The sequence below is a fragment of the Phyllostomus hastatus genome, unplaced genomic scaffold (assembly GCF_019186645.2).
Source record: "Phyllostomus hastatus isolate PE091 unplaced genomic scaffold, TTU_PhHast_1.1 phas_scaffold_78, whole genome shotgun sequence".
Lineage (NCBI taxonomy): Eukaryota > Metazoa > Chordata > Mammalia > Chiroptera > Phyllostomidae > Phyllostomus > Phyllostomus hastatus.
In genome coordinates this window covers 16,008,270-16,036,074 of record NW_025334041.1, presented here as the reverse complement: position 1 = coordinate 16,036,074, position 27,805 = coordinate 16,008,270, and the positions used below count along the sequence as shown (strand labels likewise).

The window sequence follows — 27,805 nt, the reverse complement described above, 5'->3', positions numbered from 1 at the left end:
TTTCTTTCTGTGTTCCTGTGGACTTGAGTTCCCATCTGGGGTCATTACCTTAGCTCAGTACAGCGTTGCTGTCATCCTTCCTCTTTGTGCTATTTTTGACAATATATGTAACAATGTATTTTTGGCAGATATATGTTACATGTGTTTCATTTCTATAATGTGATAGGCTTGACAGTATATTTTATACATATTTATAAAATTGCTTTTAAAATTTTGATTGATCAATCAGTAAAAATTGATTTTAGAGAGAGGAAACAAAAGAGAGAATGAGAACACCATCGATTTGTTGTTTCATTTATTTATGCATTCATTAGTTGATTCTTGTAGGTGCCCTGAGCAGGGATTAAACCCACGACCTTGGCGTATCGGGATGATCCTTTGAGCTATGTGGCCAGGGCCTAAAATTGCTTTTTAAATAAGTTAAGAGACAAAATGTGAAGTTATACTGCCCTTTATTATTACATATTTATTAGTGCTGGCCCTCTTTTGTTTTTTTGTGTGTGCAATAGAATTATTTTTTGGGGTTACTTGCTTTCAGCCTGAACAAATTTCTTCAGTATTTCTTGCACAGCAAGTCTGCAAGCCCCAGATTCTCAGTTTTTGTTTATCTGGAAATATCTTTATTTTACCTTCAATTTTGAAAGATAGCTTTGCTGAATATAAGATTTTTTTTAGTTTTTTTTTTTCTTTGAGTACTTTGAATATGTTTTCCCACTGCCTTCTGAACTCTTGTTTCTGTTGAGAAATCAGCCTTTAATCTTTGTGGGGTTCCCTTGTAAGTGATGAGTCATTTTTCTCCTGCTGCTTTCAAGATTTTTGACCTTATCTTGGGTTTTAAGATTTTTAGTATAAAATACCTATTTGTGGATCTCTGTGTTTATCCTACTTGGAGTTTGTTGAGCTTCCTGCATGTGTAGATTGATGTTTTTCAATAAGTTTTCACCATTGTTTCTTTGAATTTTTTTTTCTACTCTCTTCTCCTCCTGTCTCCTTCCCTTACACCTCCTCTCCCTCCACTCCTCCCCCCTGTTCTGCCCACTGTACTATATGTTGGTGTCCCACATTTCTGTGACACTGTGGGACTGTTCATTTTTCCTTATTCTTTTTATTAGTTGTTTTTGAATTACACAATCTCTATTGATCTATGTTCAACTTCTCTATTTCTTGAGTACCTCTAGTGAATTTTTCATTTCAGTTGTACTTTCCATCTCCAGAATTTCTTAGGTTTTTAAAAGATCATTTTTCTTTATTGATACTCTCTGTTTGATGTCACATTGTCATTATGCTCCTTTAATCATAGTGACCGTTAGTTCTTTCAGCCTGTTTATGATGGCTACTTTGAAGTCTTGTTAAATCTGGTTGCTGTCACAGGTAGTTTCTCTTCCCTGATTTATGGGGTATATGGATCATACTTTCTTGTTTTGTTTTTGTTTTTTGACTTTTGGTGTGTCTCATAAATTTCTGTTGGAAACTGGACAGCTTGGATAATACTTTGTAACAACCCTTAGTCCTGCCCCTGTCTTCCCCTTCCCCCAGCTTATCATTGTTTACTTACTTATTTAGGGACTGGCTGGATTATTTTAGAACTGCCCCCTGGCTCCCTGGGGAGTATGTTGCTCCTCAGTGGAGGCAGATTCCAGTATTCTGATGGTGACTCAGGGATGACCGTGGTTTTAGCAGGATCTTTTTGGTTGTCTTTTTCCCTGACCACACCCAGCTATTAAGCTCCACTAATTGCCAGCTGATTGCTCTATTGTTTTCAACAATACCCTGGAGCATACATCTCTCCACCATCTGATCCCATCCAATTCCTTTAAAATCACTAGGTCTGTGTGGGACATTTATTCTGATTTTGGAGGACCCCCCCTAGCTTGCCTCTTTTCTGGCTTCTGTCAGACAACCTAGACAGCCTCCAGTGTAACCTGTTTCTCTGGTGAATTTATTTGTCTAGTCCTGGTTACCTTTTGCAGCAGTCTCCACTGTGTTTAAGAAACCCCTAAGGCTAAAACGTCTCACTTTGTTGTAAATGTTTGAGAGTCAGTTTTGAGGGGGAAGAGATCGGGAGTTTTCTTTTTATAGTATGCTTTCCTCCTGGCCTAAATCTCTGTCATAGCTTTTGAACTGGGAGTTGAGATGGTGAGTAGCACCATCTCAGTGGCATTCTTGCTCACAGAGGAGTCCAACCTTTGGGCATCTCTGGGCCACCCTGGAGGAAGAGTTGTCTTAGGCCACACATTAAATACACTGAGACACATAATCACATACACACAAAATCTCATGAAGTTTTAAGTAAATTTACAGTTTTGTGTTGGGCCTCATCCAAAGCCATCCTGTGCCATATTCGGGCCGTGGACTGTGGGTTGGACACCCCTCCAGGGGCTGAGTGCTTGTGGGCAGGAGGGCATCAGTAGCCTCAGGTTTTCTTGGCTTGCCTCTCCTGGCTTGGGACCTCCGATTCACATACTGCTGCTGAGCTGGGTCCAGAGTGACCTGGACTGCAGTGTTCTCCTTTTGTCCTATCCAAGGTAGAGTCTGTGTCCTTGGGATTGAGTGGAAGAAGGGAGTTCCCCGCCTGTCAGCCACACTCACCTGGAATTTAGTCTCAGGCAACAGGTAGCTGGGGGTAGAATGATCCTTGTAAGGAGATTACCCTCGACTGGAAGGTGGGAGGAGAGGATCCTATTCTTGGCTGCACCAGACTGTAGTGTTTCCAACTGGAGGGAGGTGGAAGGGAGAAAGAGAGAAGGAGTGTCTTGGTTCAAATAACCACATTCTCTCACTGTTCACATCAGATTCTTTGCTTTCTATGAGTACATATTTGCTATGTATTCCTAAAGCCAATTCCAGAGACTACAAATGGTATTTTTTTTTTTAATAATTTCATCAGTTTCACTGGGGAGTAGGTCCATGGAGCTCATCACACTGTTTGCTGGAATTGAAACCCTGAATCTTACACTCTTAAATGGAGAATATTACCCTTTGCTATTTTAGAGAAGAATATTCAAGCGTTTGTAAAACTTAGAGATTGACCCCCCTCCAGGGAAGAGCCTGCTAAGAGATAAATATGAAGTCCAATGCAGAACATAAGCTCCCTGAAATTAACACGTTTTCCATAGCATTTTTCAGTTTAGTATACAACTCTGGGGTGGCTGTTTTTTTTCCAATTGAAATTTTTCTGATTTTTAACTACAGTTACAACATAATGATTTTAAAAACCCATTCAGAAAAGCATCATTTAATTATCTTTCACTTTTCCATAATTATAAGCTTGGTGTTTGGAAGTGTAATTAATGTTTGTTTTTTGTTTTTGTTAGAGGCAGTAATGAACCAGGAAAAAAGAAACAGCATATTTGTCATATTGAAGGTTGTGGAAAAGTTTATGGCAAAACATCTCACCTACGAGCACATCTTCGCTGGCATACTGGAGAAAGGCCTTTTGTGTGCAACTGGATGTTTTGTGGCAAAAGATTCACAAGGAGTGATGAGCTTCAGAGACACAGAAGGACCCACACAGGTTAGTTTATTTTTGGACTTACACTTTCTACTTATTTTTTCAGTGATCAGATGAAAACTAGAGTGATAGCTGTCAGATTGGAAATATGGAAATTCAAGAGTGTTCACTTTAACAATTATATGGAAGATGTTTGAGAGCAAAATTCTTTAGTTCATATTTTATTCTAGTTTGTATAAACTCTGTCGGCATAATTACATGACTTAGAATTTATTTCATTTGCTTATCTTGTATTCTTAGTAAGATGAATTCCAATATGGTTTTTTTTTTCAGTATTTAAATAGATGAAAATAGAGTTGAATTAAGATTATTGGTGATTTTGATTAGTTTTTATTTTTTTACAATCCAGAAAACTAACTAAAAGTATCCAGAATAATAGTGATACCCACCTAACTTACTCAGAATTGACAACTATCGATGTTATATGATGTTATTTTTTTAACAAAACAAATTGTATATAAAATTAACATATCTTTGTCCTCCTACTTCTCAAGGACAGAAGCTACCATGAATTTAAAGTGTAAGTTTTTAGTACAGTACTAACACTCTTATGTATATTGTTCATGGATATATATGGTAAATACTGTTTTGTGTGTACTATGAAATTTTACATAAATGATATATTTCAGTAACATAATTTCACTTAGTATGTTTTAAGACCTATCAAGTTCATATATATGTGCATAATATATGTATGTATTACAAGTATGTATTTCTTTTAACTGCTGTACAGTTTTTATCAGGTGACTACTACAGTGTATTAGTCCATTTCCCATGCCGTTTAGGTTATTGCTAGTTTTTTGCTGTCACAGACTTTGCTGCTGTGTATATGCAGTGAAGAGGTATAAAAAGTAGAAATCCTGGGTCATAGAGAAGTATATGCTCGATAACTGTAACGTCTCTCCAGTGGCTTTTACCATCTCTGCTTCACCAGCAGTGATTAGAGTTCCCACTGCGGTGTGTGTTCGCCAGTATTCAGTAGTGTCAGGCTTTGGGAGCTTTTGTCACTTTCAGACAAGTTCTCATTTTTTAATTAGAAGTTTTTCTTTTTATACTGAGATCAGTGTCTTTTCATACACTTATTGGTCATTTATATTTCTTTTTCTGTTGGTACGTTTTTCTTTTTGGTTTTTTCCTTTTGCTTACTGATTTATGTATTGTAATTTCTCTATTTATTGCTAGTCTTTTATCTTTGTGCTGTCTTGTCATTTGAAGTTTTATATTCTTATTTAGTCAAATATAAGAATTTATAAATAAAATTTTGCCTTGCTTTTTTTAAACAAAGTACTCAAAGTTTTAAAAACCTTTTTTTCTAATGGCTGTAAGGTGATTTTTTTTTTTTTAAATATGGTCATTTATCAGTGTAGAATCTTTTTGATGATGTGGATATACCTTTACTTTTCCATGTGAAAAGACATTTCTTGAATAGCCCACATTCTTTATGGACTTATAATGATGCTTCTTTCATGTATTTATGTCCCCTTTAAGAGTGGCTCAATTTCTGGGTCCTCTGTTTTAAAGCTTTTGTTTATTTGCCAGTTTCTATACCAGTATTATATCATTTTAATTACCAGTGGCTTTGTTAAATTTTGATATCTGGTAGGGCAATTTTTTTCCATAGAACACTGACTCCCTCTCCATGAGGAACATGTCTGATAAGAGATTTGGGACTCAATATTTAATTATTGAATGAATTAATAATTTGGATAAATTTTTGAGGTAAACTTTAACTTGTACCAAGGTACATGTATCAGCTACCACATATCAGATGTTTCAAATATTTTAACTCATTTGATTCTAGCAACAACACTATGAGATATAAATTAGCTTCATTTTACAGATTAGAAAATAGTTTCAGAGAGGAAAAACTGCTGTTAAATCATTAAAAGTTTTAAGTTTGATAAGCACGTTAAGTTAGTAACACAGATGAGTATATTGGTCAGTCCTTTAATAAGCATTGTGCTAAAACTAAATTTAAATTTTTAAAAAAGTTTAAAAATTTTTCTATATGTTATTGCATTGGGGCTTCTAAGGCCACCTCACCATTCATATTGGAAAATATGATGTGAATAAAAATTTGTCCTATAACAATGTTGATTTCTGTTTTAAAAAAATATGAGAAGATGCAGTATTTCCAATCTGACTTCGCAGTGGGAGAGATTAGGGACGCCAAGAAAAATTGCTGCTTTCTCTAATTTAGAGAAATTAGATTGTGATTTCATAATTTTGTTTGAGAAACAGCGAGGTTCTGGAGTGCTTATCTATCACATATCCACATTCATACAGATATACAGAAGAGATTTATTCAAGGAATTATATATATGTGTACTTTAAAACCAGAGTTTAATGATTTGGGAGAATATCTGTTTTTTAATTATTCATACCATTATCATTTTCTACTAGCTTAAATCAGAACTGAGTGTACTTGAAGGTTGCTTCCAGTGTTTTAAACATCTTAATACATTATATACAAAATTACTTAATTGTTATTTTGAAAAATGTTAAGCTGAATATTTTATTTTTAAAGATTTACTGTTATAACTTTTTTCTAAGTATTAAAGTTGGAAAGAATATGAAACATTATCTTTTGAGATAAGTAAATATTGATTGAATGATTAATATGTTAAATTGAATGCCTTGACTGTTCATGTCAAGAACCATGTTTTATTTCATGTCCAACCACTAACCTAAATAGAAACTCAGTACCTTACTATGAATTAATTATTTATATTTACTGCTGAAAATAATACATATTTTTTTGCTTTTTGCAAAATAAAATTTTAAAATATTTCCCAATGATACATGCATGTGGTATTTAAAATTCAAATCATACAGAAGAGCTTGCAGTGACTCTGTCCCACCCGTGTTCTGCTCCTCGGAGAAAATCATATTTAATCTTTTAACTGCTTTTACATTTTTATTCTTCCTGTGATGGCTACCATGTACCTAAATAATGTTGTGCTTATAGTGTTATTTATTGATTTATCAATATTAGACACCATCTATTGACTTCACATCGAGAGTTAAAAGAGTTTACCTCACTTTGTACCATCTGATGACATTCAAGTTTTCTTTTTTAACTGTGAGTGGGCCCAGCATTATCTATGATACTCTGTTATCCTGTTTGTTCATTTCTCATCTCTTTCACAACTTAACTTCTCTCACCTAAACTTTTACTGTTTCTCTTCTTTCACTTGATGTTAAAATGCTTGCATTCTTTTTCAATAAGCAGTGTCTCCTTTTTTATTACTGAATTTTTAATGCCGAAAATTAGTAAATAATAATTATATTATGACTGTGTAATACACTGTGACTACATAGTTTCTCTTGTATGTCTTTTTGTGAATTTTCTAATTGCCTTTTTCCCCTTTCATCGTTATTTTAACATTTTTGTTACTTCTACTTTTCAAGAATAGTATCAACTGCATCCATTTTCTCCACATTATTGGAGGTCTCCAGCTTTCTGTTAACATACTGACTGAGTCTTGTCTAGGGCAGCTACACATCTGTAAACTTGAGACTTTTCTCTGCTGCTTTTTTGGTTTAGATCTAGTGTTCTCAAGATTTCATATCCTCATTTTTCTCAGTTTACTCTGTTGGTTGCTGGAAAACACTCTGAAATGCTTTCTATAAAGACCCATAGGGGACCCCTGGCTGGCGTAGCTCAGGCTCAGAGGGTTGGGGCACATGCTTGGACTGCGGGCCTGGGCCCCGGTCGGGGGGTGTGCAGGAGACACCCAATTGATGTTTCCATCCTTTCTCTCCTTCTCTCTCCCCCTCTCTAAAAATAAATAAATAAGTAAATTTTAAAAAATGCACAGGAAAGTAACTTTGTCCAAAAATGTCTTTCTTTTGCTTTTCCACTTAAATTGATGGTTTGGCTTTTACACAGTTCTAGGTTGAAAATTATATTCACGCAAAACATTCATGGCACTGCTCTGTTATCTTCTTGTATGTTATACTAATAGGTCTGTTCTTTTTTTCTTGTGTTTTTGTAGGTGACCTGATTTCCCCTTCAACTTTTAAGAGCTTATTTATTCTTCTTAAAACTTTTTATCTTAATGTTTTATACTTTTGTAAGAGTTGCAAAGACAGTATAGAGAGTTCTCGTATACCCTTCACCTAGATTTTTCTAAAATTAACCTGTTTTATAACTATAATAACTTATAAAAACTTAACATTGGTACAATACTATTATTAATTAAGCTACAGGCTTCCCCACAGACATACTTTTTTGGTTCCAGGATTCAGCCCATATACCACATTGCATTTGTCTGTCATGGCTCTTTGGTCCCCTGCAACTGGGGAGATTTCCTTCTCCTTTCCTTGGCTTTTCTTACCTTGACACAATGGAAGGTTAGTTATTTTGTAGAATATCCCTCAATTTGGGTTTGTCTGATATTTTCTTATGATTATATTGAGCTTGAAGAATATCGCAGATATTACTGCCCTTCTCATCACATCATGTAAGAGAGTATGTGATGTCAGTATATCTTCTTATTGGTGATGTTAAATTAACCTTGAGGAATTGGTTAAGATGATGTATGCAGTGTATACCTGGCATCTCCACTGTGAACTCATTTTATTCTTTCTATCCTCTGTTTATTAGAAGCAAGTCACTTAAGTCCAGTCTGCATTCAAGGGGAGGTAATGAAGCTCCACCTCCCAAAGGGAGGAGGATGAAAGAATTTGTGGCATTACATGAAAACCACAGTAATTAGCAAATATTTTGGAGGAGATTCTTTGGGTTTACACAAATATCCTGTTTCTCTTTAAAGAAAATATTAATCTTTGACTTTTAGCATTTCTCATTTTATCTTGCCTACAGTAATTATGACCATGATGTTTTTAAAGGTCATTTTCTTTTCATCTTTTTTTAAAGATTTTATTTATTTGTTTTTAGACAGAGGGGAGGGGTGGGAGAAAGACAGGGAGAGAAACACTAATGTGTGGTTGTCTTTTGCGCGCCCCCTACTGGGGACTTGGCCCACAACCCAGGTATGTGCCCTGACTGGGATTCAAACCATTGAACCTTTGGTTCCCAGTCCAGCACTCAATCCACTGAGCCACACCAGCCAATGCTAAAGGTCATTTTCTTTTCCCCCATTGTTTGTATAATTTTTGGTTGTAATTTTGTGTAAGGAAGATTTATACTTCTTCCCCAATTATTTATTCAGTCATTTATTTATGTCACTATGGACTCATGATTATTTATTTGGGGGGGGGTCATAATCCAATGTTATTTTCTTGCTCAGATCGTCACATCTTTGGCTAATAGAAGTTGTTTCAGATCATCTCCTCTGTCCTTTTGTCACACTCCCCTCTAATTTTGTTTTAACTGTAAGAGCTTCTTTTAATCTTCAGTGTTCTATTAATTTCATAATTATATATGTAGTCATAGGTTTCCCTTTATTGTGCATTCTGGTTGGGCTCTTCAGCTTTGGGTTCTCCCCCATGCATTTTCACTACTTGTCATTATCCCCTTTTTATTTCTTATTCTTTTTGGACTTTTATTAGGTATATGCCAGACTCCATATCTTGGGGTTTTTTTGTAAGTTTCTTACAACTTATCTCCTTTTTGTCTTTTTTCCCTTTTTATTTTCTGTGAGATTCCTTGAACTTTAACTTCAAATATTTCTGTTTAATTTTTTTTGCAGTTTTCATCTTGCTCTTTATCGTTTCTTTTTTATTGCATCCTGTACTCATTGTGTGGATTGCAGGGGCTTGCCAAAAGTCTCTGAGTTTTCCAGCTAGAAAATTTTTAGTAGTTATGTTTCTCTAGGAGAATATTTTTAGTCCACATCTTGCTTTTTCTGATGTTGTAGGTTTTCCTGAATTATTCAGTGATCCTTGGCTTTTGTTCAAGTGCATGATAATGATGATTGATGAATATGTTTAAAGCGAAGAATATTGCTGGTGGCTTTTAGGCAGTTGGGTAGGGGCACTGTGTGTTACACTGGAAGACACTTAATTACAAAGCACAGTAATATAATGTGGGGCCACATTTCTTTAAAGACAAATCTGTCAATATTTTGCCTCGCTTTTTTGATAGTAGGGTTAATGTTCCAGGTATAGACTTTAATTTACTGTTTTATGCTTCGTGTCTCCCTCTCACCATTTTGAGTCCCAGACTTATATGGAGTTTTATGGAAGATAGATTAGCTCTCTTCTAGAATATCTTCTTTTCCTTGATAGTCTTTATTGTAGTTTGCAGAAGTTTGATGCAGTTAAAATGTGTGTAACACATTTGTATAATGTATAACACCAAGTGAGTTTCACAGGATTTTTTTTTTTTTTTTTTTGCCTCCTTTGTCCATCTGCTTCGATCCCGTGGGCACTGACTAGCAGGTGTAGGCAGCAAACACTCTAGGAGAAAGCATGTGTATCTAACCAGAGAACTAACTAGGAGAGTGGGCCCTGTGCTCTAAGGTCAGCTCTGTTTGTAGGTTGCACTGAAGTAGCGGCAGCATAGGCACCAAAAAACCTGAGAAAAATACCCACATCTCTGGCCAGGGTGACCGGGAAATGGGGGCCTTCTTTCACAGCTAGTGTGAGGGGAGTCACCATTGTTTTCCTCTCTGAAGACTATTGATAGCTGGTGGTACAAGGAGCCTTAGGAATTTAGGTTGTCTGGCCAGAGAAACCAGGAAATGGGACATTTGGGGGTTGGAAAGCATGAGGAAAATCTTGGAGAGATTTGTAGAAGATCCCTCATTTCATGTGTATAACAAAGTAAGAGCTGCACATGCACGGAACAGACCCAAAGAACCATAGCCAAGGCCTTAAGAACTGAATTGTAAACCACCACCTAATTCCCAGCATCTGCTGAACAGACCCAAAGAGTAAAACAAAGTCTTAAAAGTGAATTAATAGTAGAACTACTGCCCGAAGAAGGCATAATAATAACTTTTAGTCTGAACCTAAGTGGGTTGATTGCCTGCTAATACAAAAGCTTACTCTCTACAGGATTTTTAATGAGACCCAGAGAAAAGACATACTGGGTATGAGTAGTAACGACTTACCAGTTGAAATGGAGAATATAGGAGAAGAATAAATACATTAGAGAATTGTCTGTTTCCCTTCAATTCTTTCAGTTTTGCTTCTTGTAGTTTGGGACTCTGTTGTTAGGTGTGTATATATTCATAATTATTATATCTCCTTATATCATTATTATACCATGGAGCATCTCTTATCATAATAAGTATCCTTTGTTTTTAGTAACAATTTTTTTAAAAGATTTTATTTATTTATTTTTCGAGAGAAGGGAAGGGAAGGAGAAAGAGAAGGAGAGAAACATCAGTGTGTGGTTGTCTCTTGTGTGCGCCGTGCCAGGGACCTGGCCCACAGCCCAGGAATGTGCCCTGACTGGGAATCAAACCAGCAAACCTTTGGTTCACAGATGGTCAATTCACTGAGCCACACAAGCTAGGGCTCTACTGTATTTTAATAATCATGTAATATAGCATGGCATTCTCTTAATCTAGGCAAAGAAGCAAAAAAAAAATTTCCGTAGTCATTTTATTAAACCAAAATTGTTTGGGTTACGTTTTTGAGATTTTTCTTAGAGCAGCCATTTCAACCTTTTTTTCCTTATGGCGCACATAAACTAATTACTAAAATTCTTCAGCACACCAAAAATATATTTTTTTTTTTGCCAGTCTACCTGCTCCCCAACCCCAGTATAATTTTGATTCATTCATATTAGATGGCTACTGTGTTGGTGGTTGTCTTTTTTTTTTTTTTTTAATGCCATCTCAGGGGAAAGAGGTCTGTGCCCCTGACTAAAGTATTCAGGTATTGCATGTTGTCAAAATTCTTGTGGCACACTAGAGTGCTGTGGCATACACGTTGAAAATCGCTCTCTCAGAGAAATAAAATCTTGTTGTGCTTTGTGTACTTACAATGAAGATAACTTTACAGATCTTGAATTATATGCTATCTCAACTATAATCTATCTTATTAGGGTTTTGATTTTTTCAAGGGTATATCTAAAATAACTATTAGTTTTCTATTGCTGCCATAGAAAACTGCCACCAGCTTAGCAGCCTAAAACCACAAAGATTTATTGATTACAGTAGTAGCCTTATAGTATAGTTTTGTGTCAGGTATTGTGATCCTCCAACTTTGTTCTTTTTCAAGAGTGCTGAGGCTATTCATGGTCTCTTTTGTTTCCATATAGGTTTTTGGAATATTTGTTCTAGATCTGTGAAATATCCCATTGATGTTTAAATAGGAATTGGATTGAATCTATAGATTGCTTCAGGTAGTATGAATATTTTAATGATGTTAATTCTTACAATCTGTGAACATGATACACGCCTCCAGTTATTTGTGTCTTTCTCAGTTTCTTCCGTTAGTGTCCTGTCATTTTCTGAGTACAGGTGTCTTACCTCTTTGGTAAATTTATTTCCTAGGTACCTTGTTTTGTTTTTTTTTTTTTTTTGTTCCAGTAGTAAGTGCCTTTGTTACCACACAGACTTACTGCATCACAATTTCTTTTAGTCAGAAGTTCATTGCTTTGCATCTTACAAAGTTGAAATCAAGGTTTCAGCTGGGCTATGTTCTTAACCAAAGGCTGTGGGGAAGAATTTGCTTCCCAAATAATTCACACTGTCAACCAAATTTAACTTTTGTTGTTGTAGGATGAGGGTCCCTGTTTCCTTGCTGGCTGTCAGCTGGGGGCTGGTGTTTTTGCCCTGGGGACTTCTAACATTCCTCTTGTACTTTCCATGGGGTCCCTTCCACGGACAGCAGGTCCAGCCCCTCTAGGCTCTAATCTGTCTGATTTCTTCGGTGCATCTCTCCGACTCCTGCTGTGGGAAACACTCTGCTGTTAAGAGCTAGTGATTAGATCGGGCTCACCTGGCTGTTTTCGGAATAATCTTCTGTGTCAACCTCTATAACCTAAGCTAACATTCCTTTTGCCATGTAATAAAATACACTCACAAATTCTATGGATTAGTGTGTGGACATATTAGGGGGGCCATTCTTCCTACCACCAGTAAACTAATAGCAACAGTTTTGATAATTAATTGCATTAATTACCAAAAGTATTAACCTCCTAAGAATAATTATAAAATAATTAAAAAGATATTGCAATATGTGTAATTAGTACAAGAATTTCTTACATCCTTGAGATAAAGTATAATGATAATGCTTGCTAAGCATAGATTTAGAAATTGACACCACAGAAAGCGCACTTCTCCATAGAAAAGGATACTAAACAAAAATGTCATTTCCCTAGTGATAGTTTAATTGTACAACATAATTTACTTATTTTGAGATTCTAGTCAAATTTCATTGCTTGAAATTCATTGAACACCCTTACCACTTAGTAGTCAACAGATTGGAAAGTCCACATACAAACCGCATCACCATCATTTCCCAGTTTTCTTACTGTTTGCCATGGGGTAGGTGGGAATTTCTTTCCTCCTCCTTCTTTTTTTTTTAAATATTTTATTATTTTTAGAGAGGGGACAGAAGGGAGAAAGAGAGGGAGAGAAACATCAATGTGTGGTTGCTTCTCACATGCCCCCTACTGGGGACCTGGCCCTCAACCCAGGTGTGTGTCTTAGACTGGGAATTGAACTGGCATCCTTTTGGTTGGCAGGCCAGCACTCAACCCACTGAGCCTCACCAGCCAGGGTGGCTTGCTTTCTTAATGGAAGCTTAACTCTAGCTCCCCACATGGTTGCAAATCACTGTCTCAAGATCATGGAAGCTTCTCAAAGACAGAGATTCTCACTTGTTCATTTCTGTGTCACTAGAGCCTGGCACATTACAAGTATTCTACAAATATTTGTTGAAAAATGACTGAGTTCATGAACATCACAGCTAACAAATATTTGTTGAACAGCCACCATGTAGGCTGATCATCCAGTTGATTCAGGTGCTTACTGGGTGACATTGTGCCATCAGGCCATCACCACCTGATTTAGTTCTGGTTATTCTTGGCCATTGTTGCTATAAAAGAACAGTGGTCTCCAGTTGCACTGTGGTAATGTAGCATGAAAAGCCCAAACTAGAAATTAGGTGCTTTGAATCTTGCTCTGATATTAATAAGATATATGATTCCCAAGCAAATTAATTTTTGGAGCCTCAATTTATCCATCAATAAAATGAAAATGTCAAATAAGATCTTTAAGACTCTTTTCAGCTTTAAAATTTGTAAAGAGAATTTTTCTTTTGAAAGCAAGTGGGAAACTTGAAAGGTAAAGGAATTCAAAATTGATCCTAAAATTAAACCCTTAAGTTCTTTTCACCCTTGTCTAGGCGTCAACATTTGTAAATGCAAGTCACTTTACCTTAGAGCTTAGCTGCTTTTACTTTTAATGTCTCTGAGAATTTTGTATAAACCATTTACTTATCCTTTTATTTAATTTTTCAAGACTGAAAGAGAAAAAAAGTTCAACGAGATACCGCAAATGCAATTTTTAAAAAAAATAAAAGCAGATACATATAGAAGAGGGGAAAATATCTGACATGGACAAAGTTGAACCTATAGATTTTCTATTGGTAAGTCAATAGTAGGGCCAAGTAAAGAAGTCAGCTGAACTGCACATTGTTAACCAAGTTCTACTGTCAGACTGAGAAAACCTTTCATTCCCTTAAGTAACAATTCTAGAAGGAAGGACTGAAAATAGTAGTTGCTCCATTGTGAACATCACAATATACCAATTCACCAATTTTTTTTATGCACCCCATCTGTTAAACACAAAATTGAAATAGTTTTCTTCTTTTGTTAACATTTAGTTAGTTTTTATTCCATAATACAGAAGTAGATAGTTCCAGTAGAACTATCACATATCGAAGAGAACGTTTTTAAGGATCACTTTGTATACCAGAACCTGACAGTCTTAGTCTTTGAGACCTAAAAACTCTGTTGGTTGAAATTTAGTATTTGTCTGACTCTCATTTTTGCCTTGTAAGGAAACTCAATACACTATTTAATTATTAACTGATGTTATTTGAAATAGTTCCAAGATATTTTCATGCCTTTAGGCTTTATAACCAAAACATAGACAGTAGTTTTTAAGGAAGAGTAGACATAGGCCTTGAACGTTATATATTATTATACCTGGAAGAGATTTTTGACATCTGTTAGAAATTGTCTTATTTCGTAGATGGAGAAACTGAAGTCCAGAGTGGTTATTTTACTTGATTCAGCTTTTATTTCCAGTTCTTAGCAACACCAGGACTTTAACTTGGGTCTTTTATTCCTAGTCACATGCTGTTTCTTTTGTACTGCACTACTTGTTTGACAGCATTTTAAAATTTAAAAAAGTATTTTGCAGCTAGTCTAAAGTTATACAAAAGTATAGCATGACCAGAAGAGAATTTATTTAAAATTACATTTCCATTTAAGTAAAATTAATTACCATTTATTATTTTTCTGTTTAGGTGAAAAGAGATTTGAATGCCCAGAATGTTCTAAAAGGTTTATGCGGAGTGATCATCTCTCCAAACATGTCAAAACGCACCAGAATAAGAAGGGTGGTGGGACAGCTCTTGCCATTGTTACCTCGGGAGAACTGGACTCATCTGTCACAGAGGTGCTTGGTTCCCCAAGAATTGTCACAGTTGCAGCCATTTCTCAAGATTCAAACCCAGCAACTCCCAATGTTTCAGCCAACATGGAAGAATTCTGAAAAGTTATTTATAACAGAGACCTCTAGTGCTGCACTTAAGTTTACACACCTTTGAAAATCTGGAAATGGGCTGGTCGAGTGGATTACAGAGTAGGAAATCATGTTTTCATTCTCGGCTTCTTTAAGTATTCCAAGGTTTTGAGTCAACATGTGAAATGTTGAAATTTTGAAATACAAAAAAAGCAAACTGATGTACCAGAAACAGATAGAGAAGTATTTCCTCCATACTATAAGATGTAGTTACTTGGAAATGTGTCACATGTTTAAACTGAATCTTCCCCTCTCAACATCATGTGTTAACATGGTTAGAAAGACAGACCTCAGTAGTTTGCAGGCTGGACCTTAATTGGACTTATTTTCTTTGAAATACTTTGTTATAAATTCAGTCGGTAATAATTTATATGGATTTTTTTTTCCTATAGCACAGAAAACAAGATAGTTAACTGATAATAGGGATGATGCTTTATTTCCTTAGCTTGATTTTTGAAAAGCAACTGAAAATAGTTTTGGCCGTCTTTTCTAAATATTAGAAATTCTTCAACAGTTGAATTAGGTAAGTTCCAAAAAAGTAATCTGAGACATATCTCAGATCTTTATTACCACTACATTATAGTAGTGTGTATGCAGACAATCAGTGAAGTTTAATGACTTTCTCCATTTGGAGACACAAGAGGAACTTAGAGCTAAACCTTAGGTTAAATTTTAGAATGAAACCTTAGGAAAATATGGGGGTGGGGGGGAATGGTTAAAACAAAATTCATAATAGCTTCAGAAAAAATAAAATGAGGTAACTTAACATGTAAGGTTTTGAAGTTAGGGCTGATTAGATTCCTAACTCTGGGTCGTACCACAAAATTCATTTTAAATGTTTATATTGGAAATATTTGCATAGAGTATAAATCAATCTGTAGTTTCATATTCTGTAAATATGAGTTATGTTGACAATGCGCAGAATTCTTTATGCTTTGACTTGGTAGCCAAAGAAAGACTTATCACACTTTTTTAAGGCCAGCAGAAAATTATCTTGTAACTACACTGTAATTTCCATTTTTCCTCTCTACTAAAAATTAGCCAATCCCATTTTATATCTAGTACTGTGTTAGAAGGCTGATTAAGAATTTATAACACAGTAATGTCATTAGGTTATGCCAGTAACTGAATTTTCCCTAAGAAGACAGTCTAACAAATATGTAACAGGTATAGTATTATGAAGCAAAAACTATTTTTTAAAAATCAGAATAATTTTTAGTTGAGTAAGTGATTAAAGAAAAAAATGTATTTCATTGTTTATGCAAGGGTCTTATAGGAAAGATGGCCAAAAGTTTAATATGAAAAAATGTTTGGATTATATCAGTAGCTTAAATATTAGTAAGATATTTCATATTTTAAAAATGTATTTACTCAGAATTGTAATGGAATTGGAACTGACCATTTGAAAACTAAAGGTTTTAACTGCTTGGGTTATTTTATTAACATCCTTAGTTTGGGGACTGTTTGAATATAGATACATGTTTTCTTGTGCATTCTCTATTATTTCAGGAAAAGTACTACTCATGCGAATTCTCTTCCAAAATTGTGATATTTCCTGTATTTTTGATGAAGGAGAAATACTGTAATGATCACTGTTTACACTGTGTACACTTTAGGCCAGCCCTTTGTAGCGTTATATAAAACTGAAGGTCTTTTGTGCTTTCAGTTTGTATAAAAAAGCTTTGAGATTAAAAGGTAAAAAAATTTTTACACTGTGGTTATAAATTTCAAGTTTCTTAAAGCTTTTGTAGACTTGTAACAAAGTCTTTAAATTTTAGTTGGATTTTGTAAATTGTTTTGTATATTTTATTTAATGTACTCTTAATAACTGATGTATCTGGCTTTAAAACATCAGAATCTGTTTGTTTTGTTTGGTACAGAGGAGCATTTGGTAGTGTTATTTTAATTTTATTATATAGGAGCTGAAACATCAAATATATATTTTATCTATCATTATGCTACACAATCAGTGCTATAAATTTTTTTATGCAAAGAAACTTTCTTAATGTTTGAATCATGTTTTCTCAGAGTGACAGTTTTTGTTGTTGATAATACCAAGTATGAGCTCTCTGCACCATTATTCCATGAACCAGTTTTAGTGCATACCTGTGTATGCTCTTCAGAAATGGAAGTTATTTTTTAATCAACAATGAGGCCTATTATAAATTTAACAAACTAAATCTGGATAGCTTTATAGCATATAAAATATATTAATTTGTGTTAGCAGGTGCACATTTCACCACTGAAATTAGAAATATTTTGACAGTCTGTTCTGCATACCATTCTGAATCCACTTTTCTGTCTTACAAGAATCGTAAATTTCAATGTCCTTGATTTGACTCAGTGGGATATAGCTGTTATAAGTATTAGGGCACAGATGTGCAGTAGAGTCTTGTTTAATGGCATTTCACTGTTCATTCCCTTTGCCACTGTTATAAAACTTTTCTTTATTGTAATTATCAGTGCAAAGCTATGTATTTATCATGGTAGAACTCCAGTGTTAGAATAGTTTTTTCTTACAGTATACTTTCTTTGGTTAGGTTTGTGTATGTGTTGCTGATTACATTAGAACTTGATGTTAAGTCATTATTTATCACACTCATGAGAGCAGTAATAAAAGTGTGTAATCTAGGAGAAAAAGTTAATTTGTCAAACTTAGATAAGCATGATGTTTAGGTCCTATTTTTCAATTTTATAACTGTTTTATTGCAACAATATTTGTATTTAAGTCTTCATTTTAATGCCTTGTGGTGTTTTTTTATGCATGTCACTAAGTTGTCATCCCACATAAATTGATGTGCAGCATAGGGTATTAAATCTACATAATGATTTTAAAACAGAAATAGTTGATGGTAAAATGTAAATGTTTTGCAAAAATTCCTTATAAAAAGTTTTGTAGTAACATTTCACTTGTAAATTTTTTTTGTAAAAAAAAGAAAATGAAAAAAAAAAGATGAATTCAGAAAAAATCCTGTTTCCCATATCCTAGAATTTAGACAATTATTCTGCCAGCAAAGCCTCTGGGGCTGTAATTGACATTTTTACAGTGCTGATTTGTATAAAATTTGTTTTTTTGTGGATTTGGAAATAAAATCATGTACAAGTTGTTGCCTGCAATAATAATTGCAAGTAACCTATAAAAATTCCCTTGAGTTTAACATGTTTCTTCATTTAATTATGTATACTGTAAAGCAGCAATAAATTTTTTGAACTATCAACCTTCTTATCACAACAAGCACTGGGCAGTAAATGTTTCTCCCTAGAAAACGTATTGGCAACTTTTGATAATTCCTGGTATTGAGATCCGGTCACCATTTCTCTGAACAGACTGCCCAAGAACACCAATGCAAATTTCATGTTAATTTGTAACCATTGCTCTAGACATTTCTGGAAATTAAAATTTGATTTAGGGACTTTTTTTACTTAAATATTTTTAAGCAATTAATGTTGGGAAGTTATAGGAAGAGCTAAAAACGAAAACTAGTTCAAATACAATTTAAGAGCACAGAAACCCTGAGAAGCAAGGTGTGCCCAGAGTCGCCGCCAACGTCTATAAGCAAAAGCTGTTGCCTTTTCATCATGGGAGGAGCCCTGAGAGTCTCCTGAAGAACCTTGTTGACACAGTGACTACATTACTGTAACAACTTCGGTTAAATCAGATTTCCAGGCCCCAGGCCAGATTAGACACAGCCACGCGGGGGGGCGCAGGGGGCGGCTGCTGGGGATGTGGGGATGTCAGGAATCAGGGAAATTCCGGGGGGCGGGAGGGGTGCCAGCCACAGACTGAAGACACTAAAGAGTCTTTAAATGTATGCTACTCTGCCAAACAAGACCCAGAAGGAGTTTTTCAAAAGGTATGTGAAAACTGAAGACATATGTTTTAATTACCTGAAAAATCTATTTGGAAGCATCAGGATGATACTCTATAAAAGGAATAATGCAATTAGAAAGTTAACATTTTTTTAAATATAGTAAAACCAGTGTGACTCTTGGAATCCTAGGAATCACAACCAGGAACAAGACTGAATCAAAGAGAACACCACAAAAGCAGTGCTCTTTGTTTTATCAGGGGTGGTTGACATAAAATCATTGGTGTAGCAAGTTGATGCTATACTAAGAGTGATACTAGAAGAAAGTGGTTTACAGTGCTGTTCATAATGATAAGTAAGAAATCAGGGGAAAATAGTGTAGCTTGTTTTCTATTGTTATTTAAAAGTTCAGACACTTAAAGGGGTATAGAGACTTCAGGTAAGCAAGAAATGTGATACTGGATTCAGCATATCTGAATCATAGTGCTGTGTTTACAGCTCAGGCAGTAACATCTGTCGGTTATACACACAACCAACTTGTGATTGTGTAGCAGGGTTTTTAAGATGTGTTTTGGTTCTTTTAAGATTTGCTAATTAGTATATAGGCCTTAGGCAGTGTTCCTCTTAGTAGCACTTGGAAATGAAATAATGTATTTTTGGGTACCTGAGAGTAATCGCAAGTGCCCAGGAGTTTAAGAAAAGGAGGAAGGAAGGGAGGGAGGTAAACCTTGTAACGTTTATTTTTGTCTAAGGTAATAGTTTGTTAAATGCGAGGATAATTTTTCCTGGAAGAAGAGATGTTCCAATTAATATAGTTACTAGATTTCAGAATACTAATAAATACTCCAAATTTTTCATGTATGAAGAGGAAAACAATCGTACACTACCTAGTGAGGTCAACCGGGAAAATTGAGTGAGGGTCAACCAAAATTTTAAACAACTTTATGTTTGAAATGTTCCATAGAAACAAAATATTTTACTATAATTTGTTCTTAAGGAAGGAATAGCTGTGTTTCCCTCAATTAACTAATTCCTTTGCATAACTAATAATGTTTAAAATTTTGTTCAATGGAAACATACAGTTTTTTCCCTATATTTTAATAGAAGTAGGTACACACACATATATAATATATATTTGGGTTAGATAAGGAAATTTAAACTTCAAGATTTGTTTTTTAAGCTGCTGAAAAAAGCCACAGGAAATTACAGCTAGGCCCAAATGTGTACATATGACCTATGATAAATTATAAAGATTTGTATCAATAGTCTCCATAAAACTACATTTTTATCCAGCCCTCCTATTTCTGGACATTAATTTGCTACAGGACTTAACAATAGCAATGGCTAGTAGTTTGGTAGTTTCAGTTTCCACTCATTGAACAAATATTTATGTACCTTGTACCAGGTGCCAGAGAGAGACCAAGAATAAGACAAAAAATCTCTATCCCTGCCCTCGTAGAGTTCATGCACACTAGAAAGCAGTAAGGGCGGGGGAGTACAGGTAGGACAGAAATGGTGAGGAGTGCTCAGGAAAGCTTCCCTGCAGTGATGCCTGAGCAAAATGACATGAGGAGCATGCATTGCCTGTCAGTATCCAAGGGGGTGCTGGGGGAAGAGGACTCCAAAACGGATGAGCCCAAGGCTGCACCAAGGCTTTATAGCACAACAGCCTTCAGGGGCCAAAAAGTACATCAGGAGAGAGGTAAGGGGCGGTACAGCTGCATCCTGTGGTTGGCCATCAGGGTGCCAAGGCCTACTCACAATGCGCAGGGCCCATCTCCCTGGGAAGAGCAAAGCCCTGTGACAGCACCAACTGGGAGGCAGAGGGGTGTGGTTTGGCCCCTTACTAGCCACACAACTTGGGGCAAATTAACCTTTCTGCACCCTCTTTCTCATTTGCAAAATGAGAATAATATTTCATAGGTCTGTTAAGAGGATCAGATAACTCTGTCAAGCCCCTAACAATATTCAATAGAAGTTATTGTTAACTATAAATTAACCCAAAGGGTGGAGGAGGACATGGAATATGGTCCACCTGCCCCAGTGCTGGGGTGCTTTGAAAACAGGTAAGAATTCATTGAAAAGTTAATTCTCAATAGCCAATAAGGAAGAAGGGAGAAATTACAGTAGGGATTTCTTGATTCAACTGTGTATTTTTCTCAAACTGTCTGTTGGAGCTAGTTCAGGGTGTCCTATCTCAGAACAGTATGCCAACCGGAATTCAAGTTTCCTAATGCCTTTCCAGCCTTTCCCTAATGCCAACTGGAATTCAAATTTCAAATCTTATTTTCTAAATTTGAAATGGTAATTCCATCTGCTGCTTGCCTACCTCAGAGTGACAGCAGACAACCAAACGCGTGAACAAAGCAAACCGACCGGTTAGAACAAAGCTACCTTGTGGATGTGTGTGTAGATAACCTTCTACGTTCAAAATCCTTCCCTGTGTGTAGAGATGGATATTAAATAAACGGACTCCAGCTTATAGGCTGAAAGTTCTCCTGTGTTTTAAGCCTCCTGTCAAATTGCAGCCACAAAAAGAAAATGTCCAATTTGGTGTGCAAAGGCTTTCTTATCCTAGTCTTTCTAACTTCCTCTTAGACTTGGTTCAGAAAAGAATAATAGGATGCTCTCCATTTCTGTGCTGTAAGCTATTTTCACTTAGCTTTTCGGATTCTTTGTGGAATAAGAAAGGACATAAACAAACAAACCAGCCAGACTGGCTTAGTGCCCTGCCAGACTAAGAGGCACCTCTGGCTCGATCTGCCCTCCACTGCCAGCCTGCCTGTCCATTTCACCATCTCACCTTGGCTTCCGGTCATCCTGTTCTTCGTCTGACTTGCCCCTTTCGCTCCCAAGCTTACCTTTGGAGATCCTGTTTCTCAGTCCATCAATACCTTTATTGAGCACTTATTGTGTGCCAGACTCCAGTACAAGGGATGCTGTTTTCACTGCAGTAACCCTGCCTTCTTGCATTCCTAGATTTCTTGGAGCCCCACCGCCGGGGCTGGCCAGTACTTGCAGAGGAGGGAGTGCATTAAGCATGCAGTTACAGGAGCCAAGGCTAAGATCATGTTGGGCCAAGTTCAGATGAACAGGTTTCAAGTCAGAGTCAGCCAAGAAGTCAGACCCTGGGAGCGAAGATCAGACAAAAGCAAATTACAGGGAAGAGGAGGAAATTAAACTTCAGCAGTTGTCTCAAACACCCATTAGTCTTTGAATCATGCCTTTCTAGATGGTTGGCTTGGTGCAAATTGTGTTATTTATTATCCTGCTGTGAAATGTGGTTTAATAAATATTTTATTGATAGTAGTATTATTTTTGAGATGTAGAAGCCATAATAAAGTTGTATTTGCTGCTGGTAAAATCATTTCTAGCTTGTATAATTTTATGTTGGGATTAAATGCAGCAGTAATTCACGGTGCTGTGTGAAGGCCGTCAGGATCCCCAAGGGTTCGGTCAACCTGACGAGTTTGAAAGTTTGAAAACCGCTGCAAGGGAAATCATTTCAAGGCAAAGAGCAGGCTCGCTGACAAAAGGTCCCAACTCAATTCAGGAATATTGTAAATGGTTACAACTTAACTATGTCTTTGAAACTTTCTTGATGTTATATTTTAACTCACTTGTTCATATAAGTGTATGTGAAATGTGGGTGGTGTGTGCTTGGTGAAGCGTCATATATTTCTAATTACAGTTAATAAGTCAGAATTAAATTTATAACTTGGGTTTTGTATGGTGGGCGCTTCCTTTCACTTTCGATAGTTATGTGGACAGAAAGATAACATCGTTAGAAAATTAAGCCCTATTCTGATGGCAATATGAATCTTTTAGTTCTCATTTTTTGTGAGTAAATCATCACCAGAACAGAGTTTGGGGTCCTTTGGAGAAAGCCTCAGTTCTTCATTTGTTTCTGGTTTATTTTGTTTTTTAGAATACTGGGGATGCTAATTTTTCTATGTAACTATGTCCACCAATTTCATAAATAACTGGGGGTACTTTTATTCTTGTGTCCAACTGTGAATGTAGACTTTGACATAAAAAAGAGGAAAAGGATGGGGGCGGGGTGGAGTGACTGAGCAAAAAAAAAAAGAGAAAGAACTCAGACACACAACAGTGTGGTGATTGCAGGCGTTAGGGGGTGGGCAGAGGTGGAAGAGGGTGTGGAGGGATAAATGGTGATGGAAAAAAATTAAATAAAATAAAAAGGAATAAAAAAGAAAAGGAAAAGAAAACAAGGACAAACCTACCCAAAGAATGATTTGAAATTGATTATTTTGCAGATATATGTTCTGTATTTTTAGGAAAAACATTACCTTGCTTATAAAATATTTTCTCTTAAATATTATCCTTATTTGAATTTATGATCTTGACAAATTCCCTAAAGAATTCATGCTATAAGAAAAGAGGTTATAATCACCAGAGGATATATTCAAATAAAATATTTGTCTTCAGTTTATACATTTTGTTCTAACAGAAATACCCATCAGATTTATGATTTAAGTATTTATGTCTCTCACTAAGAAAAATATATGATGCCTTTTAACTCGGGCGTTATTCAGAGTACTTCCAGAATAATTATGCTCTTTAAAAAATCAACTCGTCTACTTTAATCTTTTTTATTTTTTGTAGCTGAGCTATAACTTAGCTTAAAATATATCCAGCTTCTGAATCCAAAGGACTTTGCTTTGTTCTCAAGAATCTGCAACAACCAATCAGAATTTAGACATTGATATCAAACTGAGTGAATCAGTCTGTTCCAAGTTCAGTTCATTCCCCTTTGACAAAAGAATAATAAAGTAATTACTGGTTCTCATTATCATAGAAACGGGTGACAGTCAAGATATTGGGTTGGCCAAAAAGTTCATGTGTTTTTTTCCTTAAGACACATTTTTCATTTTCACCAATAACTTCATTGATTTGGGTATTTTGTGTATGTCAGCTATCTCCAGTGTGGTGTAATGTAGATTGTTCTCAATTAATACCTCAATTTTATCATTATCAACTTCAACTGGTCCACCTGACTGTGGAGCATTGTCCAGAGAGAAATCTCCAGCACAAAACTTCACAAACCACTTTTGACACATTCAATCAGTGACAGCACCTTCTCCTACACTGCACAAATCGTTTTTTTGCATTTCAGTTGCGTTTTTACCTTTCTTGAAATAATAAAGCATAATATGCCAAAAGTGTCGCTTATTTTCTTCCATTTTAACGTTAAAATGGCTACACAAAAATTCACCAGTTTTGCTAAGTTCTTTTTTTAAACGCTTGCTGATGTGACAGCTGTCACAATACAATCTAACAAAATTGTTTCAAATGAGGTTAAAGACAACTAAGCACTACTAGAGCCAACTTCCAGAAAAAAAAACTTTTTGGCCAATCCAATATTTAACAATGAACACAACATAGCATCCATGGACAGGAAGGGGTGCTAGGCAGAGCCATGGAGGGAGGTCCCAAAGCCCCTCCACCCCCACTTCCCACACCCCCACCGCACCCCCAGTGCCAGGTATAGAGAGAGGGCTAACTGTTACAGCTGGTCTGTTACGTCCACACAGGAGACTGCTTCCAAAACTTTATTTTCAGTGATTTTTTAAAAAGCCTCTTAACTATATTTATTGACTCTAACGTGTGACCAATTCTTTTATATATATATTATATATATTAATTTATGTTCCACTAGAAAAACTCTGCCAGTTACACAACACAAGCTTTAATATCACTTAGGAGTTTTGTTTTACACTTATCATAGAGCTCTATTAGACTTATTTAGACTGATACTTTCTCCTGGGTCACTCTTGTACATACACTGAAAATATAAATGAAATAGTTTTTCTATATTCAGTGACTAACTTTTCCAACATGTTTTTGCCCAAGAGTGGTGGTTTTAGAACTGCCCACACATTGTTTGACGTCCCTCCTGTCCACAGGCGTAGCCTAATTCCCACCCCCTTGTGTGTGGACTTACTGACTTGTGTCTAACAGACAGGATGAATAGAGTGGAATGGATGCAACAGTGTGCTACTTCAGAACCTAGGACATCAAAAGTCCCCGAGGCTGCCTCAGCTGTTCTCTCAGATGGCTTCCTTCAGGGGGAAGCGCCACTTCTATGTGCAAGCCACATGGGGAGGAACTGAGGCTTCCGGACAACCGCCACCCAAGTGAGCTTGGAGTGGCTCTTCCAGCCCAGTCAAGCATTCAGGTGGCTACAGCCCCAGACCCTGCCATACCTTCAACCTCATGGGAGACTCTGAGTCAGAGCACCCAGCTGAGCCCCTGCCAGATTTCTAACTGACAGGAACTCTGTGAACTAACACGTTGTTATTTCAAACTGCTACATTCTGGGAGTTACTTGTTAATGCAGCAAGAGATGACTAGTACACCAGGAGTCATCACTTTCAAACAATGTCATCTGTGCCCCCAAGAGCATGAATGGTGCGGCATTTCTTAAATGAAAGCTCTACTGTTATCTCCGGGAATTTTCTTTGTGCCAGTGACTTCCTATTCTGCAAGCTTTGCTGTGGGTGTAGGAGCAGTGAGAGCTTCAACAGACACGCCTCTCAGCAGACCACAGATGCAAGACACACCCCAGTTTCAGAGGCGAAAAAACTGTGCAGCACAGAATCGATGAAATACACTTTAAGGTATGTTTACTATTTCCCTTCTGCTTCCATCAGCCTCTTTTCTTTGCCAAGACTTGGGTCTTGCCAGCTGTAGTTTTTTGACCATTTCAGGACGAAACTACCAAGGTGCCCAAGGGATTGCCGTGTTTGCATCCTCTGTGTACGGGGGGCGGGGCGTGGTGGTGAAGACTTGGCTGGCTGCAGGGAAAGACCAACGGGGTGGTCTGAAGGGATGCTTTATTAACCCCAGCCTTGCCCAGCCCAGCCAGACCTACCGTGCCACAAAGAGGCACATGCTCTTTGTAAGGGGCTGGAAATGCTGGGAAAGTGGTGGGGGCCTCTTGGTGCTGGATGCTGGAATATTCTATGTCCTGGAACAATTCACTGCCAGCATATTAGGAATGTAAATACATATTTAGATAGAAAAGCAAGAATGCAAATAGTGCTTCCTGGTTTCAGAAGCAATTGTTGCAATGTTACAATCGGTTATAATGAAAATATAAGAGATGTAATAGATTGTATAACTATAAAAGGTGTAATATATAACAAGTATAAAATAAAAAGTGAGATTTGCCTGACTTAAGTACACAGATCTCCTCAAATCTCCCCACTAAATAAGCTACCACATGTGAAAGGGCTTTGTAACCTGCTGAGCACTAGACACATGTAAGCCTTAATGACACACGGTGATGCCTTCACTCTGGGAGGGAGCTCTCAGCCTCAATTCCCACCTGTGCCCAACTCGGAGCGCTTTCTCTGGGCCTGCTCCTCATTTCCCATCTCGAGGAAAGGTTTACAAACAGGAATAGAAATACTCGTGTTTAATACGATTGAGGAAAGATTCAGAAACTATCCTGCTTGTACCCTCTACAACGTGACTCCCTATTATATTCTTTCAATAAATGTATTTAATCTCTCAATCTTCTCCATAACTAGTGCTCCTAAAATAAAGCTGCTTGCTTGTTCCAATCATCTGTAATTTAATCCGTCTCTTCTTACAGATTTATTCAATATTTTTTCCTTCTGCCTTCAGAGGCTCTAACTGTTTTCCTGACTAAAATCTCTTGGGTCACAGAAGTCCTTCCTTTCTGGCATTTTTTTTTAAGAAGGACTTTTTTTCAATTCAACAAATATTTGAACAAAAATATTGCTAGAGGTCTGTGCTAGATGCTGTCAGGGATTAAAAAAAAAATGGCACAGTCTCTTATAGTGCTCGCCTTCAAGTGGCTTAGTTACCTACCAGTGAGGAAACAGAAGAAAGCCGGGCAAAGCACTGCAGTGCGCAGGAGAGCGCATCCCACGTGCACAGGAAGAGACGCCCCTGAGTCCCCGGCGAGGGTTTCCTCCGCTGAGAGTCTTGTGGTTGATGCTTGCTGGCCGGCTCGCTTTCGTGAGCCGGAGCCCGATGCACCTCGGTGTCTTCTCTCCAAGTGCCGGATGGGGCAAGAGTGGGTTTACAGTTGTGAGTGTGTGGAACTGTCTATTTTTGTGTTTACTAATTATTGCATTAGTTTCCATATGTACAGCTGTAAACCTACGTTGGCCCCACCCGGTATTACAAAATGATGCCTTCCTACAAATCTGTTGGTTTTTCGACTGCTTTCCCCCATTTAATTCTTAAATTCATGCTGCTTCTCTGCAAAGATGCTTTAGGTCCCTTTAAAAATAAAATCAAAACCAACAGTGGAAAGAAAATGTAACTTTGTTTTACGTCTGTTTGGAGTGGTTTTGACCTTGTGAGGGGACATTTCCTCCTGAGATTTGCGTGTATGCGCCTTCACGGGCATGTCGCCGCCTGTGCCACCGCTTGTTACATGCCTGGCGCCCCCACACTTGTCCCTCAACCACCTGTTCGTGTCTTGATGTCTCTGAAAATGCAGGTATCGAAATTCCTCAAATCACATGTGTTTCTCAGCTTTACCCTGTTTTTCTTTTTCTCCTTTCAAAGTCTTAAGTTGACCTCAGTCAAGGGTTTCTCCAAGAATAAAGTTCCCCTAACGTTTAGCCACACTTTTTAATAAAAATAATAAAGTCTTGTAATTCATGGGAAACCATGTTAGTTTAACGTGATCTGTCTCATGATGTTATGTGTTTTGGGGCCATCTGAGAAAAAAACACCTCCAATGCCTTTAAGCGGACACTCTCCCCCTTTTCCCCACTGACAGAGCCCGGGGTTTGCTCGGGCTC

General features: G+C 36.8%; 1 protein-coding gene across 2 annotated transcripts in view; it reads left to right on the top strand.

The window, feature by feature from the left end:
- SP4 (Sp4 transcription factor) overlaps window positions 1-18,400 on the top strand; it is a 63,798-nt gene extending 45,398 nt beyond the window's left edge. Inside the window, exons 5-7 of one of the 2 annotated variants that reach the window (XR_006784423.1) lie at window positions 3,315-3,514; window positions 13,900-14,026; window positions 14,912-15,018. Coding sequence is in view for 1 of the 2 variants with exons in the window: in XM_045828114.1 (XP_045684070.1) it covers window positions 3,315-3,514; window positions 14,912-15,159 (448 nt within the window). In the remaining variant the exon portion in view is untranslated. Of the gene's footprint in view, window positions 1-3,314; window positions 3,515-13,899; window positions 14,027-14,911 lie in introns of both variants that reach the window. The other variant, XM_045828114.1, reaches the window with a different exon arrangement.
- Window positions 18,401-27,805: the final 9,405 nt, after the last annotated feature.